The sequence below is a fragment of the Gadus chalcogrammus genome, chromosome 12 (genome assembly GCF_026213295.1).
Source record: "Gadus chalcogrammus isolate NIFS_2021 chromosome 12, NIFS_Gcha_1.0, whole genome shotgun sequence".
In the NCBI taxonomy this organism is placed as follows: domain Eukaryota; kingdom Metazoa; phylum Chordata; class Actinopteri; order Gadiformes; family Gadidae; genus Gadus; species Gadus chalcogrammus.
Genome location: NC_079423.1, coordinates 1,545,351 through 1,566,772, shown reverse-complemented (window position 1 = coordinate 1,566,772; position 21,422 = coordinate 1,545,351). Strand labels below are relative to the sequence as shown.

Here is a 21,422-nt window from a genome sequence, read left to right as displayed (position 1 = left end):
CCTCAGACTTTCATAAGTGCAAGACGCAACGCACTCGTTCCTCTAAAGTATGGGAATTCTTTAATGTAAAAGGAAACGATTCCGTGATATGTCGTCTTTGCAAAATGGAGATGGCTTTCCATTCTAGCACCACGGCAATGCACCAGCACCTGAAGAGGCGCCACCCGGGAGCAGCTGCAGATGACTGAGCACCGTAGAATTCTAAGAATTACTTTGCACTTTTACTTTGAAATTTAAAGGCAATAAACATGTATTGCAATGTTAAGGAATTCATTCTTTTTCATTCCGATATGTAAATCAACATGTATAAATTGCTATTAGTCAATTAATGGGGAGATAATCGATAATCGAATCGAATCAGACTGAAAAAATGAATCGTTAGTGTAACGGGTTCCAAGGAATGAGCGCAGTCAGAGTTGTCATCCCTCAGCGGGAGATTGTTTTATTGTCTTTAAATCACAACTTAAACTATAACAAACGTTATTTTCAGAGTAATCCCTTTGGTCCGTTCTGGATCACTCTGGTCCGTTCTCTCCTGGATTACCTTCCTCCTCACTACAACACAAAGCAGGCACATAAGTACAAACACTCCCTGATTGGCCTGAGTGCTGACACCTGCTCGCACTCAGGTCCAATCCCCCCAGCCAATCCGGTGCGCTCCCAACCTGCCCATACTCCCCCTGCAGGCCAGACGTCGCACGTCCCCCCACACACCCCCACCGCCCGACACAGGCCGGGGTCACATCCGGCCGCCAACTCACTCCCCCCCCCCAGAGCGGGAGAGGAAGTCCGCCACGGCCATCTGCGCCCCAGGCCTGTGCACGACCCGAAAATTAAAGGGTTGCAACGCGAGGTACCACCGGGTGATCCTCGCGTTGACGTCCTTCATGAGGTGGAGCCACTAGAGGGGGGCGTGGTCGGAGTAGAGGGTGAACGCGCGCCCCAGCAGGTAGTAGCGGAGGGCGCCGACCGCCCACCGGATTGCGAGACACTCCTTTTCCACCGTGCTGTACCGACCCTCCCGGTCTGATAATTTCCGGCTCAGGTACAGCACCGGGCGGTCGACCCCCTCCACCTGCTGGGTCAGGACCGCGCCCAACCCCCTATCCGACGCGTCCGTCTGCAGGGAGAAAGGGAGATCAAAGTTAGGAGCACACAGGACCGACTTTCCACAGAGGGCTGTTTTAATAGCCTAAAAACGACACCTGACATGGCTCCGACCACTGGACTGTATCTGGGGCTCTCTTACGGGTGAGGTCGGTCAAGGGGCTGGCCAGGTCAGGTCGGAGAAGTTCGGCACGAACTGCCGATAGTAGCCCGCCAGCCCCAGGAACCGCCTCACCTCCTTTTTGGTCCTGGGCCGAGGGCAGGCGGCGACCGCCGCAGTCTTACCGACCTGCGGCCGGACCTTCCCCCGCCCCAGGTGGAACCCCAGATATTGAATCTCCCTCCGCACGATCACGCACTTCTTCGGGTTGGCCGTGAGCCCCGCCCGTCTCAGCGACTGAAGGACAGCCGCCACCTGCCGCATATGCTGTTCCCACGTTCCGCTATAGATAACGACGTCATCAATGTAGGCAGCAGCATACGCGGCGTGGGGCCATAACACCCGGTCCATCAGCCGCTGAAACGTGGCCGGGGCCCCGAACAACCCGAACGGAAGCACCTTAAACTGGTAGAGACCGAGCGGAGTGGAGAAGGCTGTTTTTTCCCGGGCTGCTGGAGACAGCGAAATCTGCCAGTAGCCCTTTGTGCAGTCCAGAGTCGTGTAATAGGTGGCCATGCCAAGCCGATCCACGAGCTTGTCGATCCGAGGCATTGGGTAGGCGTCGAACTTCGACACCGCATTCACCCTATGATAGTCTACACAGAACCGGACAGACCCGTCCGGCTTCCCCACCAGCACGACGGGACTGCACCAGTCACTGTGAGACTCCTCGACCACGCCCAACTCCAACATGGTTGCCAATTCGCACCGCACCACATCTTGTTTGTGGACGGGCAGCCTGTAGGGGCGTGTCCGCACCGTTAAACCGGGCTGCGTCTCGATGTTGTGAGTAATTAGCGGGGTGCGACCGGGCAGGGGCGAAAACACGTCGGCGAACCGGAGTTGCAGACCGGCAACGTCCCGTGCCTGACTCTCTGAGAGACCCTCGCCCTGACCGACCGGGGGGGTGGGGCCTAGGCTAGGGACGTCCGGCCCGAGCTCTTCCTTCTCCGGTAACGTCGACGCAAACGCGACAGGGGCCGCATCGTTCCACCTCTTTAGGAGGTTGATGTGGTAGACCTGCTTGTTTTCGCCCCTGTCCGAACGCGCTACCTCGTAATCCACGTCCCCAACCCGCCGTGTGACCACAAGGGCCCTTGCCACTTCGCAAGTAATTTGGTGCTAGAGGTGGGCAATAGTACAAGGACCTTATCCCCCGGAGTGAGATCCCGTAATCTAGTCCCTCTGTCGTACAGGAGTCTCTGACTCTCCTGGGCTCGAAACTACCGGGGTGGCAAGGGGTGGCAGCTGCCACCCCCCAAAGAACGCTTGCCACCCCACTTGCCACCCAGGTTGTTAGAAGTGTCTCCAATATACATTTATTGAATGGTATTATATTTTTTGCTACTGAAGCTGTTGATTTCATTGGTAACTTGTTTAAGTTTAAGAACTAAAATCTTTATGTCCCCCCTCCCCTGTAAAATTGTTGAGTCCATGAATCCTATTTGCTCTCTTCTCACCGTGCGCATCTGCCGCTTCATTCAAATGAAGACAGAAACGGTTTGAAAGCCAAAGAACTGGAGACAAGCCAACTGTACGCTTGCGTTGATGAAAAAAGTTACAGTACAGCTGAAACTTGAATCAAGAAAATGTGATGGGTGGTCATGTGTGATGGACAGTTCCGTTGTAATTTCAATCGTTTATTTAATTGCTAGCTTGCAAAAGTCGATAGGACTAGTAGCTAGCTCGCTATACAGCTGCATTAAATGCATTAAAATGTGAGAGGACGACTCGGTTATATGCTATAGACCCTATTGTGTATGTGGTATAAAGGCTGGGACGAATTTCGAATTATAAATATGTTAAAATTAATGTTGAAATTACGGAGAGTCTCGATTCCCATTGAAACGGATGGCGCCGCGGTTAGCATTCACAACGAGTGCTGGTAAATCTTGAAAAATGCATTAAAATGTGAGAGGACGACTCGGTTATATGCTATAGACCCTATTGTGTATGTGGTATAAAGGCTGGGACGAATTTCGAATTATAAATATGTTAAAATTTATGTTGAAATTACGGAGTGTCGCGATTCCCATTGAAACGGATGTTGCGGCGGTTAGCATTCACAACGAGTGCTGGTAAATCGTGAAAAATGCATTAAAATGTGAGAGGATGACTCGGTTATATGCTATAGACCCTATTGTGTGTGTGGTGTAAAGGCTGGGACGAAATTCGAATTATAAATATGTTGAAAGTACGGAGCATCGCGCTTAATATAGGTTAATATAGGCTACATTAATTGTTTGTGAAATTAAATAAAACTGAATTGTTTTGCTGCTGGATATGTAAATATGTTAACTGTTTTCATTAGCGATTGGTATAAATAAATACATATAGACGCCAGGCATGTGTGTTTCCCACAATAAAAAGACTTGACTTGACTTGACTTGACTTGACTTTGTGTGTGTGATTTGCCACCCTTGAATTTAACTTGCCACCCTTCTGCCACCCCATGTAAAATTTTCTAGAATCGCCACTGTGGGTATCGGGTTGCGTAGTCGATCAGGACCAACACAAATCGATACCCTTGTGCGGAACGTTCTAATGGCCCGATAATGTCCATGCCAACGCGGTCGAAGGGGGCTTCCACCAGGGGAAGGGGCCGTAAAGGAGCCCTGGGGACGGCCGGGGGATTCACCAGCTGGCATTCGGGGCAGGATGCGCATCACCTGCGCACCTCCGCCCGAATCCCCGGCCAATAGAACCGGGCCATTATCCGGTTAAGTGTTTTATCGTACCCCAAATGGCCCGCCATTGGGTTAAAATGCGCCGCCTGGAAAACCATTTCCCAGCAGCTCCTGGGTACCAGCAACTGGGTAACAACCTCCTCACTCTGGGTGTCACGACTCACCCGATAAAGCCTATCCCTAACCACTATAAAGTGTGGGTAAGTCAGTGCTGGCGTCTGGCCGGACCTTACTCCCATCAATAACCATCACCTGGTCGTAGGCTGAGCTCAGTGTGGCGTCACGAGACTGCTCGAGGGGGAAATCCTCCACCGGTGGGAACCTCGGCGCTGGGACCTCGGGTTCGGGATCCCCCGCCTCCCCCGATCCCTGAGCAGCGTCGTCCACCCCCGCCTCGGCGCAGAACACAGCACATGACTCACATGTCTCTACCGTTCATGCCCGCACCCCCATAGTCCCCCTAACAGCCTGTGGAAACCCAATCCAACCCAAGAATCAAGGGATGCGTGAGGCTCGAACTAACCGCCGCCTTAACACTATGCTTTTTCCCCCCCGAACGAATTTCGATAGGGACCAAAGGATACTCGTGTACATCCCCGTGTATACAGCGCACCGAAACGCTCGACGCCTCCACCAATGCCTCGGACCGCACCAGGCGCTGGTGGATCATGGTCTGCATGCAGCCCGAGTCAAACAGCGCCTGGTGCGTACCCCTCTGTATCCTCACTGGGATACGGTACGCCTCACCGGGACCGTGGGGAGGAGACGGGGCACCGGTGACGCGGATGACCTGACCCACCTCCATCATAGGGCACTCCCGCCGGAAGTGGCCAGGCCGCCCGCACCGCCAACACCCCTCCCCTGCCGCCTGAGCGCCTGTCTGTGGAGTGGGGGGGGGAGACGACTCATGTGCCCGCTCTGGAACGCCCCCCCATCTCGCCCTCGGCGCCGGGGTTGGTCTATCCCGCCGTGGGGCAGCCGAACCGGTACGTGGGCTCGGTGTCGGTGGTCGCTGGCTCGCTGGTGGTGGCTGCAGGTGGCTCTCCGCCAGGACGACCGCGGCGGAGAGACTCTCGGGTCGGTGGTATCGGACCCAGGCGGAGGTCCTAGCCGGCAGCCTCTCCACGAACCTCTCCAGGGCCACCTGCTCCACCACGTTCTCCGCCGTGTTCCGGTCTGGGACCAGCCACCTCCTTGCCTGGTCCATCAGCTGCTGGGCGAAGGCGAAGGGTCGGTCGCCCTAACGGAAGGCCAGCACCCGAAACCGCCGGCGATGTTCCTCCGGGTAGAGGCCCAGCCGGTCTCGGATGGCCCTGGTGATGGCGTCGTAGTCTCGCTGGGCCCCAGCCGGCAGACTGTGGGCCGCAAGCTGCGCCTCTCCTGTTAGGAGCGGCAGGAGACGGTGCGCCCACTCCGGGCGGGGCCACCCTGAGACCTCGGCCACCCCCTGGAAGGTCTCGATGAAGGCTTCCGCGTCGTCTCCCTCCCCTATCTTCGGGACGTGTATGTGTGTGGCGGGTCCCGCCCCTCGGGGTCCTTCGCCGCGTCCGCCGGAGGCGAGGAGCTCCCGGAGCATGGCCCGATCGGCGGCCAAGGATTGGGCCAGGTCCGTGAGCACCTCGTTCTGCGCCTGGTGGAGCTGGCCTTGTCTCTCCGCCATCTGGGCTAGGTGCCCGAGCACGTTTCCCAATGGGGACTGGTCCATTCTTCCTGCACTCGAGCCCCACATTGGGCTCCACTGTAACGGGTTCCAAGGAATGAGCGCAGTCAGAGTTGTCATCCCTCAGCGGGAGATTGTTTTATTGTCTTTAAATCACAACTTAAACTATAACAAAGGTTATTTTCAGAGTAATCCCTTTGGTCCGTTCTGGATCACTCTGGTCCGTTCTCTCCTGGATTACCTTCCTCCTCACTACAACACAAAGCAGGCACATAAGTACAAACACTCCCTGATTGGCCTGAGTGCTGACACCTGCTCGCACTCAGGTCCAATCCCCCCAGCCAATCCGGTGCGCTCCCAACCTGCCCATACTCCCCCTGCAGGCATTCTGACCAAAACTCATGCACTCCCCCCCACAATTATTCCAGAATTCAAGCAAATCAAGAATGGCCAAAAGTCACTTTGTGTCAACAAGAGACTTACTCCACCGACTATCAATTGCAAGTTAAAACAGCCGACTGTAATTTCGATAATGACCGGCGACGTTCTATACATTATCCCGCTTAATACACGGCTATGTGCCAAAAAAAAAAAAAGGACTTCACATGGTGTGTCTTCAGAGCCGGCGCTGGCCGTTTCGGTGCCCTAGGCCAGGGGTTTTCAAAGTGTGAGAGAGTGAGCCCCCCCTCAGAGAACAAAATTCAGCTGAGCCCCCCCCCCCCCCCAAGAAGAAATGTTCTAAAGACCTGTGTTTTGAAAGCTATCTTAATTATTTTACACATTTTAAACATCTCTGATCATAATTTTAAAACATTTGAAACATATTTTTTAAACATTTGAAACATATTTTTTAAACATATTTTTAAAACATTTTAAACATATTTCTGAAACATAACATCTTTGTGCGTTTTTAAACACATTTAACACAATTTAACAACTTTATCTAAGCATGTTTTAGCTTAACCTTTTTTAAATACATTTGAACATCTTAATCTGTGTATACTGCCAGTTTACACAGATTCATTCAGGGTCCCCGACTCTGAATTTTCAGAGTCGAATCAGATCTGCTTTTTCAGTCCAGAGATTCGACTATTCGGCGGGGTTTGTTTACCGGCGTTGCTATGGTGACCTACATTATATAAGCAACTGAAAACGATGCCGGTTTGAAACTAAAACTGTGATTCTGAAAAAAGTATAAATGCTATCAAAATTCCGTTTGGATAGTATTGAAAATACAAGTGTGTAGATTTGTTCAATGGTTTGAACGATGGTAAACGGTTGAAAAATGAATGAGTTACGATGTCTAGAAGTAGGTGTATCAGAATGGGCTGACGTCTTCAATGAAAACAGCTGAAAACTAAGCGTAATGAAACTAAAACTGTGATTCTGAAGACATTTTAAATTATATCGAAATTCTGTTGAGATATTATTGAAGATACAAGTGTGTAGATTTGTTAAATGGTTTGCACGAAGATAAACGGTTGAAAATTGATTTAGTTAGGTTACTTCTACAGTTGAAGTACGATTGATGATTTGAATCATCGACTTTCAGGTTTTTTCGGGTTTATATTTTTCTCACGTCGCGCTGAAGAACCCTGGCGCCCCCCAGGGGGGGCGCGCCCCATAGTTTGAAAACCACTGCCCTAGGCGACTCGACATGGGGAGAGGTTTGTTGCATTGTCCTGCGTACTACGGTGACGGTTTCGGGCGCCCTGGCGATTGCTCCCGCGCCCCCTCCTTTCTCCGTTTGTTTCGTATATTTTAATTGACTAATTAAGGGCGCCACCAGAGGGCGTCCCCAACGCATTTGCCGCCCTAGGCAGTCGCCTAGGTTGCCTATGCCGAACGCCGGCCCTGTGTGTCTTTTTACAATTTATTTGTTACCAGCATTCGTAGTGTTGATCAGCAGAGAAATAGTCCGCCAAAGACCTTGACGTCGCTTAGCAACCGAAGACGCTGGGGTTGAAAATGTACCGGACTACTTGAGGAGTGATACCAACGACGTCATTATAGGCAAAAAGTCCTTTGTTTTCCTTGACAGCGGCCAATTATACTTAGCAACGGTGAATTATCAAATATAACTCACCGCCGGAAGTTGTGAAGAGCCCATGCAAGTGAACGGAGCATTCCACGGCATTGAGAAGACCCGTGTAATAATCCATAATAATTCAACTCGATTTTTTTATTTTTTGTGGTGGGTACAAAATGAATCTTGATGAAATCTGGCGGAGACGCGTCCTCAGCGTCTCCAGCATAATCGACGCCTATGCGTTCAGTCATCCTCGTGAGCAAAGTTAACTGCCAGACTTTGCTTAAAATTTCATTCAGAAACATTGATGGACACGCTGCAGTAATTGGATTGATTGACTTGAGGGACACAACATTACGTTGGACCTAAAAAACATTATTAAAAAAAAGAACGACGGGACTCGATAATGGAACCGGGTCCTTGATAGAACTGGGTTTCGATCCCCATCCCTTGTACTGAATGGGACATGTTTAAAGAGACAACTGACAGTGAACACATAGACGTAGAGGAGGATGCTTCAACCGTCCTGAAGTGCACAGAGGATGTCGCTGCTACCAAGACTAGGGCCAATTACATAACTAGGGCAAATGACAAACCATGGATGGGGAGGTACGAATAGCGCTGAGGGACCGTGATGTCGCCTTTAGATCTGGCAACGTTGGGGCTCTCAGAGAAGCAAGAGCCAACCTGAACCGCACCGTCAAGGCAGCAAAGTGCACCCAAGGTTAGCAGATCCATGTTTTTTTCCAGGAACCGGGTAACACCAGATGTTTATGGCAGGGCATCCAGTCTATCATGGTAACAAGACTGCCCCCTCCCCCTGTCAGGACAACATCAGCTTCCTCAATGAACTGAACCAGTTCTTCGGACGGCTTGAGGAATTAAACACCACCCCCGCAAGGAAAGCTATCCCTCACCCCGACGAGCAGGCACCCAGACTTGAAGCAGTGGATGTGCGGAGGACCCTAAGAGAAGTCAACGCACAGAAGGCAGCTGGCCCCGATAACATTCCAAGAGGGGAATGTTATCAGGGAATGTGCAGACCAGCTGGCCTTCATACTCACCAACATCTTCAACATCTCGTTGAATCAGGCTGTTGTCCTATCATGCTTCAAGGCTGCCAGCATCATATCAGTGCCATAGAAATCCAACATCAATAATCCGACTGACCTCTGTCCCGTAGCACTGACTTCCATCATAATGAAGTGCTTCGAGAGGGTGGTGAAGAACCATATCACCTCCAAACTCCCACCATCACTAGACCCATTCCAGTTAGCGTACCAGCCGAACCGCTCCACAGAGGATGCCATCTCCTCGTCCTTCCACCTGAGCCTGGAACGCCTGTAGGATGAAAACACCCACGTGCGGATGCTGTTTCTGGACTTGAGCTCAGCGTTCAACATGATCATCCCTCAGCATCTGGTGTGAAAACTGGGTCACTTGGGCCTCGGCACCCCCCTATGCAACTGGCTACTGGACCTGTACAAAACCCAGTCTGTACAGGTGAACAATAACAGCTCAAGCGTCATCTCCCTGAATACCGGTTCCCCCCAGGGCTGTGTTCTCATCCCCCTGCTGTTCACCCTGATGACCAACGACTGTCACCCCAAATTCGGCACCAACCACATTTTGAAGTTTGCGGATAACACAACTGTCGTGGGCCTCATCTAGGACTACAACAATCTAGCCTACAGGGACAAGGTGAAACACATGGTGGACTAGTGTATAAGTGTAAGTGTGTAAGTCAATAACCTGATCCTCAATGTTGACAAGACAAAGGAGATCATTGTTGACTTCAGGAAATCTCGGCCCAGTCATACTCCTAATCAATGACACTGCAGTGGAGGTCGTCAGTAGCACCAAGTTCCTGGGGGTGCAAATCACAGACAATACAATAAATAATGCTTCATCTATGGACTGTAACAGCCCCCCGCGCACCCCCAAACCTCCATGGGATCCACACTGGACTATAAAATGCTGCTACCTCTGAGTGCAATATCACTATGTCACTATATGTTGATAATATATTTCTTATTTACTGCAATTTGATTTCTTATGTTTTTCCTCAGAAAGTTATCGTTTGATTTTGCTTATTACACTATGATTCTTTTATCATTGCACTTTTTTTTTTTTTTTAGTAATTGTAACCTTTTCAAATCGTACCAACACTTTATATTCTGTGAATTCTGAATACATTATACATTTAAGTGTCCACTCCACCGTGAGCCAAGGTAACGAAATTTTGTTTAATGTGTGCACTGATGGTGTGTTTATTGAATTACAATAAAGAAAGTCTTAGTCAAACTGCATTGGAAGGCCCTACTATCAGTGCATAGGTGGGACAACGTATAACAGCATTACACAATGCAAGTAAAGCATTCACTGAGCTAGAGAGAGTTCTCAGAGAGAATAAGGAGAGATCTGAGAAAGCAACTCCGTTCAGACGATGAGAAATATGAAACCAGGGACAAAGTCTATTACAAGAGGACAGACTGTGTTGAATGGAAAGGCCCTGGAGTCGTGATAGGACATGATGGAGTTGTGATATTTGTACGTCATGGTGGGACCTATGTCAGGGTTTACCACTCAAGGCTAAGGAAGGCTAATGCTGACTCCAGTGAAGTAGCTGTGGCTGAAAATCCACAGCAACTTGCAAAAAATGTCCTAGGTGGAAATACTGATGCACCTGCTATTGATAGTGATATGGACATTGACAATGTTGCTTACATTGTGGGTGACCATCATCAGGATGATCAAAAGCCACTTGACATAAGAGTATGAGGCTCCATAGTACAAAAAACAGGAAAAATAATAAAAGAGAAACTGGTGTTTCTCATACAGCTAAAGTGACGGGGCAAGCTGGAAAGGCTAAAGCAATCTCACAATCTCAATTTATAATACTCAGATCCGTTGAGATTGCAGGTAACATGAGGTCAGCTGATCTTACTCAGGTGGAGGATCTTCAGGTTGAGCCTCTGGACAATGTTGAAGTATGCTCTGACATGCTAAAATGATGTGCCACAGAAGATGTCTCATTTTGGCCACATATCACAACTGGATCCTGCTGTTTTCTACTGGCTTGATGAACACTGTAGTGTAACTGGTATCCTTGCTTGTCATTTGGATGACTTCTTGGGAGGCTAACCTTTTTGCCACTACAGACATTCCCCACATCAAATAGACTTTTCAAGTGGGACGCATGACGTGCCTCTGTTGAAGGAGTGGAGATGCAACAAGGCATAAACATAAATAATCTTCAGCCCGTTCTCAAGGACTCGAGAGCTTTTGAGCGTGATTCTCCTTTCACAGACTGCGAGACTGACAAGCTGAGATCAAAGATAGGTCAGCTGCTATGGGTGGATATCATGTTTGATACTTGCATTCTTGCATCCACCCTAAAACATGGTACTGTGCTAACTATGGATGAAGCAAATAAAGTAGTAAAGAAACTAAAGACAGAACATGTCACCCAGAAATTTGGGAACACAAGGAGGACATATCATTGTATTGATGGGCAAGGAAGTGATATTCTCACCTGTCTGCTGGCAATCGAAGAGGATCAGGAGAGTGGTTCGGAGTACACTGACAGGAGGAACACTGCTCTTGCTGATGGGAATGACCATGCCATATTTCTGTATTCCCTCTACTCTGAACTCACCACAGGAAATGTCACACAGGGCATCATGCAGGTGATATGTTTCACAGACAACTACTCTCTTGTGGATGCCAACTAGTCCACCAAGTCTGTGACAGAGAAAGTACTAGGGCTGAAACTAAGAATTATTTTAATAGTCAATTTATCGAACAATATATTTTTTTCGATGAATCTATTAATATTTATTCTAGAAAATGTCATCTATAATAGCAAATACCTTCACAGGTTACAAGAGTCCAAAGTGATGTGCTATATATGCTTGCTTTATCCAACAAGCAGCCAAGAAAACTAAAGATTGTTGAATCAACTCCTTCTGAGGCAATAAGCAGCAAATGTTATCATGCTTTATGAAAACTTAATGTAAATCATTCATTAATTTCACATATGTTTCTCACAGCTAGATTACAGAATTGATGTGGGAACTGTTATATATATATAATCAATAAGTACAATACAAGAGCGACATGTTGGATGATAACGGCTCCAATTATATTCTGAGGAATGGTACGCATACATTTAAGCATGTTAGGTAAACCCCTCTTTAAGCAGGGACACTGAGCAGTCGAAACAGCTGCCGCGATTCAAGGAAAAACAAAGAGCAAGAGCTAGGGTTGTGGTAATCAATGTTAAAACCCACATGTATTTTACAAAGATTTTTACAGCGTTTAACAACTTTAAAAATCATAGTAAAAAATTATCAAAATGTTCACTAACACATCGTTCGACCCAAATAGTAACATTTAAAGATGTTGGTGTTTTCTTGCGCTTTGAAAATAAACACAAATGATCAAATGCTTTTGTCTATGTTTTAAGGGGTGTGATGTAATTCATGATTCAACTATTTCCGATAATACATTTCTACATATCTTGTTTTCCTGCTTTAGTGATGACCTACCCAGCCGAGTCGGCACAAATTGGCTATCAGAACCACGTGGAAGACATCCGCTCCTTCTTAGACAGTCGCCATGCCGACCACTACACAGTCTTCAACCTATCACAGCGTAACTACCGTGGAGCCAAGTTCTCCAACCGGGTGAGTGAGATGGGACCGGGCCGAGGTACGGAGCTATACTTTCTTGACGCAGCCGTGCAGCAGATTCTTCTGAATAGTCGGAACGTTGAAATGGATAGTGGGACTATTTCCGATATTCCGATTTTTTGTATCCGATATGCTGTATATATACCGTGTAATGTGTGTAAAAACAACAAAGGTTAATCTGAAACAATGGATCAGTGTTGAACAACAATGCCACATGTATGCGTCACCGTGTTTCCTTCATGAACCACACAATGCACGATGCAGCATCATTTGACCTCCTCTGCCCGCTCATCAAACCACTGCTGCCTCACAAGGCTGGACAGCAGCTGTCACTCTGACGGTCGGTCATGAGGGTGTGAGGAGCGCAGTAGAAAATCTGTCGCCCTTTGGGGTGTCAAGAGTTCCTATCAACCATCGCGTTGAAGCTTCATGATGAAGTACAGCATTAGGGTCAGGACCACAGGTACTTATCTAAGATCCATGATCTGCGTATCTCCGAACATGTGGCTGTGGGAAGGACCTACAGGCCAAGGCGGCAGCAGATATAGGCCAGATGGCGTGTTCTGGTGTTCAGTGAGGTCCACACCGCCCCCCCCTGTCTGAGTTAGTGTTATGAGCTAGCGCATGAGTCATCCTGCTAACAACAGCCAACCCTCCAACCTCACCCATCCACTCCTCCCTTTCCTTCTTTTATTCCCTTCCTCTGTTTGGATCTTTCTACTTTCCTTTCTTCCTCGCTTCCTTCCTTGGCGTTGTGCTCTTGCCCTCTCATTTGTTCCGTTGACTTCTCCCCTTCCCCCTCCCCTCTCTGTAACCTTTGTGTTTTGTCTAACTCCTTCTCTCTTTTCTCCATTCCTTCCGCCCTCCTCCTTGCTTTTTTATTACGTTCCTCTCTCCCTCCTCTCTCCCTCCCCAGGTTTCAGAGTGCAACTGGCCTTCCAGGCAGGCACCAAGCCTACACAACCTGTTTGCTGTGTGTAAAAACATGCACAACTGGCTCAAGCAGAACCCCAAGAACGTGTGTGTCATCACCTGCTCGGTAAGACGTGAACGCCTCCCAGCAACACTCCCTTCCCCTCCCCGCCCAACACAGTACTTACACTAATGATAATTTAAGATTCACAAATTAAAAGTCCAGCTTGCCATCTACTTTCGACCATGTGCTTTTTGCAGCAGATTCACAAGGTTGACTTAAAGACAAACTACAAAAGACGTTAATTTTAACTGAAATTTTTAACCTAATTTTAACCTGAAATTTGAAAGTTTGTGGGTTTGTTCCCAAAATGGAAACACATGTTGGAGTTCTCCAGCTGTTACCGTTCCCTCTGATTCAGCCTAATGCTCCTTTGTGGCTGCTTGTCTCTGGATCTACTGGGTCAACAGCCAGGCAGAAACTGAAGCAACTTGTGTGTTGGGGAAAGATAAAACGTACATGTTTATGTAAAAATACTGAGAAAAAAAATAATATATATATATTAATATTTAATCTTTAATATATACAGTATGTATAGTAGTAGGTAGAATAGCAGAATCTGTAAAGTATTTTAATTAAGGCCTGTTATTTTTCTGTATGCCTCTTGTATATCTACCCTCGACTGTTTTTCTAACCATGCAGGAGTGTACTCTTTCAAGGGACGGTGTGTTTTTGCCAAACGGTTGTGGTTTACCACAAAAAAATGTCCTGATGGAAGTTGTTGCAGACATTTTTCTCTCTCCCAGGAACTCTGGATACACCTTTAATCCAGTTTATTTATATGGGTGGATTTGGAGGAAAAAAAAGAACAAACATATGCACCATTCTGTTTAGTTGCAGCAGGATAAAAGTCGTTAACAGAGATCTTTACGGACTTTGTACCCGCTTTAAACCATGAGCATAGGATTGAGGGCCTTAAAGGCCAAATCATGCTTGTGTTGGGGAGGCGCATAATAATATTTGGGAATTTTTTATCCCGAAATAGGTCAGAATCCTACACGAACGAAGCGAGCGAAAGATACAGCCCTGTTTCATTGGAGCTCAATGTACCAATATGAATGTATTTATTTTTGGGTTTCTCTACAAACATGAAGTGAAATTCGTGCTCTTGTGTGTTTTGAGCTGTATTATTATTAGATCTGTGACACATATATTTGTATATTTGTAGTGTTATGGATGAGGTGAACTCCAGGCGCTCCAACTATCTCTCTCTCTCCTGGTTTGTAGGACGGTCACGCCCCCTCCGGCGTGCTGGTGGGTGCCATGTTCTGCTTCTGTCACCTCTTCGCTAACCCGGTGCCCGCCATGCAGCTCCTCAGCGCCAAGAGGCCAGGCTCTGGACTCTGGCCATCCCACCGCAGGTCAGAACCATCCCGTAACCCCCTTGCCGTCTCAGTGTGTGTGTGTGTGTGTGTGTGTGTGTGTGTGTGTGTGTGTGTGTGTGTGTGTGTGTGTGTGTGTGTGTGTGTGTGTGTGTGTGTGTGTGTGTGTGTGTTTATGTGTGGAGGGGGTAGGGTTGTATGCATGGCTGGTGAGAGAGAGACATACAAGACAAGAACACATAAGAGAGAGTTATCATGATAGTTATCTTTCCATACTTTCTGATAGACTTGGATAATCAATCCTTATTTTGTCTTTGTTCACATATTAAACACCATTCTATATAAAGATACAGTTCAGAGGTAATGACACAGATTCAAGTAATATTATATATCTCTTTCTCTCTCGCTATATGTATACATAGATCTATAGATCTATCAATAGATCTATTTATACAGTTGTAGGCATATGTTTAGGCACCCATGCTAAAGTTGACTAAAAATAGGAATAAAAATGAATCTTTTAGAAATTGATCTTAATGACCTTAATTAAACAAATGAGGAAAAATCAAAACTTTAAGGACACCAATTTGCTTTGTGAATGAATAATGTATCGTAAATAAATAAATAAATGTTCTCCATTAAAATACAGGGTGCATAAGAATAGACACCCCTATGTTCAATTCCTATAGAGGCAGACAGATTTTTATTTTTAAAGGCCAGTTATTTCATGGGTCCAGGATACTATGCATCCTGATTAAGTTCCCTTAGCCTTTGGAATTAAAATAGGCCATCATCATCATCACACACCCTTCACCATACATAGAGATTGGCATGGTTTTATTTCAGTTAGCCTATTAGCTGGTTTGATTTGCTTTGAAAAATCATTAGGCTAACTAAGAGCTATTAGGCTAGGTGACTTCATCTGGGTTGCATAGTATCCTGGATCCATGAAATAATTAGCTTTTAAACGTATGGCTACCACTGTATTTAGATCTATAGATATGTGTTCTTGGGCCAATGCCAACACAGACATTGAAGCTATGTTCCCTTTCAAAGAAAATTGTTCATTGCAATCATGTTTTTTGTTTTTACCATTCTCTCCTCCCAATAACAATAACACACAGGGAGGGAGTTATAGTGTGTAGTGTCAGTTGTGGGTAGTAACGCGTTATAAGTAACGCAAATTAGTAAAGACATTTTTTTTTCGGGTCCTTTTCAAGGTCCTTTTTAATTCTGTAATTCTACTCTTACTCAAGTAAATATTTGATTACGAATTCTACTCTTTACTCAATTACATTTTCCATTTAGATAAACACATTATCTTCATTGTTGCGATTCCATTGCCGAGGAGACGAGTCGACTGTTAGGTTGGGCTGAAGACTAGAAACACCATGGATGCAGACACGCAGGAAGATATTTTCGGCGGTGGGGAGTGCGGGGGGGGTATTACGGTCCACGTAGAGTTTATAGAATTCTAAATATACGATGTTACACATGCAATTCTGCAGACTTGTTCATCGTTGTTGTGTCTGGTTGTGTGCGTGCATGCTATACGTTGGCTGAATCGCGATTATTTCAAGAAAATCGAATTGGCAAATACACATTGAAGATAAATGAACGACACAAGCAATCTGGCAGTCTCTCTCTCTCTCTCTCTCTCTCTCTCTCTCTCTCTCTCTCTCTCTCTTTCTCTCTCTCTCTCTCTCTCTCTCTCTCTCTCTCTCTCTCTCTCTCTCTCTCTCTCTCTCTCTCTCTCTCTCTCTCTCAGCCAGCCAGCCAGCCAGCCAGCCAGCCAGCCTGGTTAGTGTTTCATTGGCAATTTTCCTACAAAGCTCTTACCTTTTTCATCTGCACAGAGTTGAAATTAATTTACATTTTTTTTACATTTTGAATGAACAATACACACAATGAAGCAACTTGTGAACAATTGTTTTAAGAGTGCATCTCTTTCTCACTCACACACGTTTTGTATTTTTCACTGATCCAAGCACTCCAATACAAAAATGTAAAGTAACTTGTAATTTGAGTCACTTTATAATGAAGTACATTTTTACTCTACTGAAGTAGGTTTTCGTATTGGAATATTTACTTTTACTCAAATAGATTTTGAAGGAAGTAATTGTACTTTTATTTGATTTTCAGTACTCTACCCACCACTGTGTAGTGCAGGGGTACTCAAGTAGAAATGATGAGGGGCCACAAAAAATTTTTTCAGTGACTCAAGGGGCCGGTCGGTATACGTGTGACTGAGGCCGATATATGCTCTGTTTTAGACGTAACGCGTAAGCACGTAAGATACATAACCCCCCCTTGCGCGGTAAAATATCCCCCCTTACGTGCTTAAGTGCGTCGGCCAAAATTCCTGACTATGCGACTAAAACACTACGGCCCTACGCAGCTCGCAAAGACTGTGATTGGCCAGCTAACCACATCCTTTCAGGAGTCTCACATTTCCGGTTTTACAGCATAATAGCGCCATTTTTAAAAGGCTGTGACAGAAGCGAATGAAGAATTTTGAAGAAGGAGAAGAAGAAAACACAAGAACGAATTATGATAATTATAAATATAAACAAGCCAGCGATTTCCACTTCCACGCCCACAGATTCGTTTGTTGCTCCCCCTACTGTTCTGGCGGAGAATCCCCTTGCAACACGCGCAATCCTTAAGGAACCTTAAAGGAACCGTAAATCAAAACTTGTCTAAAACAAGTCCCTTGTGTAAATTACGTGCTTACGTCTCTGCGTCTAAAACGACCCTAAATCGGCCTTGACTGCTGCTGAGATGGACTGTCTGCCTCGAGTTTGGGAGGGCTGGAGCGGTCTGTGGGCTGGAGTGCTATCTGTTTATCGTTGCAACCCCCAGCCTCGTATTGAGATCGCGGCGCGCGGTTTCAAAATAAGAGCGCCCAGCACGATTTTTTTTTTTTTTTTTTTTTTTTTTTTTTTTTAATAATTAAAAAAACTTTTCAAAACAGCTCGAGGGCCATTAATAGACACCCCGCGGGCCACAAAAGGCCCGCGGGCCGCTACTTGAGTATGACTGGTGTAGTGTGTAGTGAACAGCTGTGTGTAAGTCCTTCCGATCAACCACTCAGCCACCATTTTACGCTCAAGCCCTGTGCAATGAGTAAGGGTTCGCTGTCACTGTCATACCTCCAGTCCATGAGCTGATAGATCAGATTAACATCATGTTTTGCTGTTGCTAATCAGTCCATGTGGCTGGCTACCAGCAAGCTAAGCCCTCTACAATATCTTCTGTCTGTATTGTGCTGTTGTTATTATGGGGCACAACAAAATACTTATTGGCATGCTATATAGTATTCACAAGGGATCGAACCCAGAACCTTTCGATGGGGAGCGGAACACACTAAACATCATCCTGACAAAGGTCACATTGGAACCACAGACAATGTTGTATTTGTCCTCCGCCCGAGTGAATAAAGTTAGAGTGTAAGGATTTGGAGGACAGACCCAGAGGGCCAACATCCAAATGAGTAAACTTGGCAGTAATGAAGCAGCACAGCTTTTGGCACCATATCAAAATAAAAGCTTCATCATGAAGACTTTCTGGACAGGACAGGGAGGAGACACAGGAAGTGGTTTGGAAGAGAAAGGAAATGACATTTAGTATGGCTGCACAAATTGTTGCATTGCCCATGATTTGATTAATAATAATAAGCTAATTGTGACAGGTTGTAACCTGTCTCAAAAAAAAGAGAAAGATATAGAAATATAAATACATTTGGTCTTGTACACACAGCGCATTAAAATCAAATTACAAATCCTATATCAATATCAATTTAATCAATAACCTGTTAATCGCGATGAAAAATCGCAATCATGTTATCGGTCGAAATAATCACAATGATATTTTTTTGTGCTGCCCTCATAATGATAGCATACTAGCTGGAAAGTCACCATTTCATACCGTCATGAAGCCATCTGGTCTGGTGATTCATTGAAGTAGCCGAATAATGTTGGCATTGAACCCTGACCTGTAAGGCCTAAGCAACACACCATTCATTTTTTTTTTTTTTTTTTATAATTCACATATTTATTACATTTTCACAGATGGTACTTACATGGTTACTAGGTCATAGGATACAAAAACACATATCACAAAATTCATAAAATTCATAGCTTCAATTTCATGGATTTCATGGCGGCATACACTAAATTAATTTCCAGCCCTCAAAAAAAGAAAGCAAAACAATAATAATAATAAAAATAAGAAGAAATACTCACACGCAATGAGCCAAATCTAGAATAAACGTACTCTCAGGAGGCAGACATCTCTGAACCGCTAGAAATGTAAACATTGAAATAAATAATAAATAAATAAATAAATTCATCAACCATTCAAAAAGTACCGGTAGTTAGTGACAAATAAACTTTTTTTAAATTTAAAATAAGATGCATTGTCAACCATTCAAACAAACAAATAGTTAATCAGAATAAGTAAATGTCCCCCCTCCCCTCAATTGTCATTTAATCTGTTCAACACACCATCAATTCTGAACTAACTTAACCATCCCGCCCTGGTCCGCCCCTGGGTGCAGGTACATCGGCTACGTGTGTAGCATGGTGTCGGAGAGGCCCAGTCTGCCGCACTCCAAGCCCCTGGTGATCAAGACCCTGACAATGAGCCCCGTGCCCTGCTTCAACAAGCAGCGCAGCGGCTGCAGGCCCTTCTGTGACGTCCTTATCGGAGAGACCAGGATCTTCAGCACAGCGCAGGACTATGAGAGGATGAGGTACACACACGCAAACACACACACACACACACATACACAAACACACAGAATAACAAATATGCACACATATACGTACAAATGCACAAACATATGTACACACAGAAGCATTCACACACATACACAAGCACAAGGATGCACACGCACAAACACACACACACACACACACACAGATGCACACGCACCCTTATTCACACACACGAATTAGAAACAAACAAACAGAAACAAATATTTATAGGGATAACATGTATATTCAGACAAAATAAACAGCACGTCGCCACAATTTGCATATTTACCCACTCCTGTATTTTCCTGTTTGACTTTCTGTCTGTCCCTCCCCCTCCCCCCGTACCTCCCCCTATGTTCCAGGGAATACCGTGTGCAGGACGGGAAGGTGATGTTCCCCCTGGGCGTGAGTGCCCAGGGGGACGTGGTGATCTCCCTCTACCATATGAGGTCCACCATCGGGGGCCGCCTGCAGGCCAAGGTACCAAGGCCAGCTGGGTACCGATTTGGTTCCATCACAGCTGTAGAAGCTTTGGGGGCCTATTGTGTGTTAAATGATCAACACAATGTTTTAGCATTGAAGTTCAACCTAGCGCTCGGATACCCCGATTTGGGTGCTCCGCGAAACTAATTAAATCCGATAATTTTTGTTTGACTTTCTATAACCAGTCTAATCCAAACCGAAGCAGCTTTGAAATGCCATCAGTTGGCGGGCTACATTCTCAACGCCAAACCTAGGTGTTGAGCAGGGGGAAAAAAGGCAGCAATGCCATCGCTGACTGAATGTCAGCACTATTCTCCTGCAATCTTCATTCATATACTACCTCATGTGTACCACATATAATATGTACCATACAGTATTAAAAGACAGAGATAAACTCTTTGAGAAAGAACAGTAGAGAGTGAAGATAAAGAAATAATTCTGTTGGATTTGCGAATATGATGCATTTTAAGATGCTGTGACACTCAATGTAATACGATACCACCTACAGATCAATCGTACGACAACTCACAACTAATGAGTGAGATACGAGTGTAATGTTAAGTGTGTAATAAGTCTCCTCTGTTCTCAGGTGTCCAACACCCAGATATTCCAGATGCAGTTCCACACTGGCTTCATAGAACCCGGCAGCACCATGTTGAAGTTCAACAAGTAATTACAATATCAATACCACATGACATAATAACATAATATAGTTACCAATAATATAGTTACCTATTTGATGCAACAGTATTTATTTACGTTTACTAACGTGAGTAAGCATTTCAATATCGAATCAAATGCCTTGGAAACCAATCAAGAACATTAGCCTAGTTAGTGGTGTGTGAGCTGCCGTTTTCTCTCTCTCTCACTCTCGCTCTCTCCCTGATGCGCGTTCCTCTCTCTCCTCACACTCACACTCCTAATCTCTCTCTCTAAATCTCTCTCTCTCTCTCTCTCTCTCTCTCTCTCTCTCTCTCTCTCTCTCTCTCTCTCTCTCTCTCTCTCTCTCTCTCTCTCTCTCTCTCTCTCTCTGCGCCCACATCCACTCACACCTTTCTCTCTTGCGTTCACTCTTCCATGCAGACCAGAGCTGGATGCGTGCGATGCTCCTGAAAAGTACCCAGAGTTGTTCAGCATCATGGTGGAGGTGGAGGTGGAGGCCACAGACAAGCAGAAGGACCTCACCCCGCCCTGGGAGCAGTTCCCCTGTAAAGACCTTGGCCCAAACGTCCTCTTCACCTGTCACCAGGAGCACCAGGACGCCCTTGCTATAGCTGGTAAACGAACGCACACACACACACACACACACATACATATAAACACACACACACACCTGCATCGAAACATATGCGGTTGCAGATACAATACTGCATCCCAGTATGTAGACACACAAACACATGCACACGCACGTACACGTACAGATACACACATGCATATACACTAGATACACACACACATGCGCACACACACACACACACACACACACACACACACACACACACACACACACACACACACACACACACAGACACAGACACACACACACACAC

At 46.1% G+C, this 21,422-nt stretch overlaps 1 protein-coding gene across 1 annotated transcript in view; it reads left to right on the top strand.

The window, feature by feature from the left end:
* The window catches only part of dnajc6 (DnaJ (Hsp40) homolog, subfamily C, member 6), a 57,583-nt gene that overhangs the window by 27,665 nt on the left and 8,496 nt on the right, over positions 1-21,422 (top strand). The window contains exons 4-10 of the mRNA XM_056604358.1: positions 12,183-12,331; positions 13,254-13,376; positions 14,538-14,671; positions 19,191-19,385; positions 19,752-19,869; positions 20,462-20,541; positions 20,956-21,149. Of these exons, the coding sequence (XP_056460333.1) occupies positions 12,183-12,331; positions 13,254-13,376; positions 14,538-14,671; positions 19,191-19,385; positions 19,752-19,869; positions 20,462-20,541; positions 20,956-21,149 (993 nt within the window). The remainder of the gene's footprint in view (positions 1-12,182; positions 12,332-13,253; positions 13,377-14,537; positions 14,672-19,190; positions 19,386-19,751; positions 19,870-20,461; positions 20,542-20,955; positions 21,150-21,422) is intronic.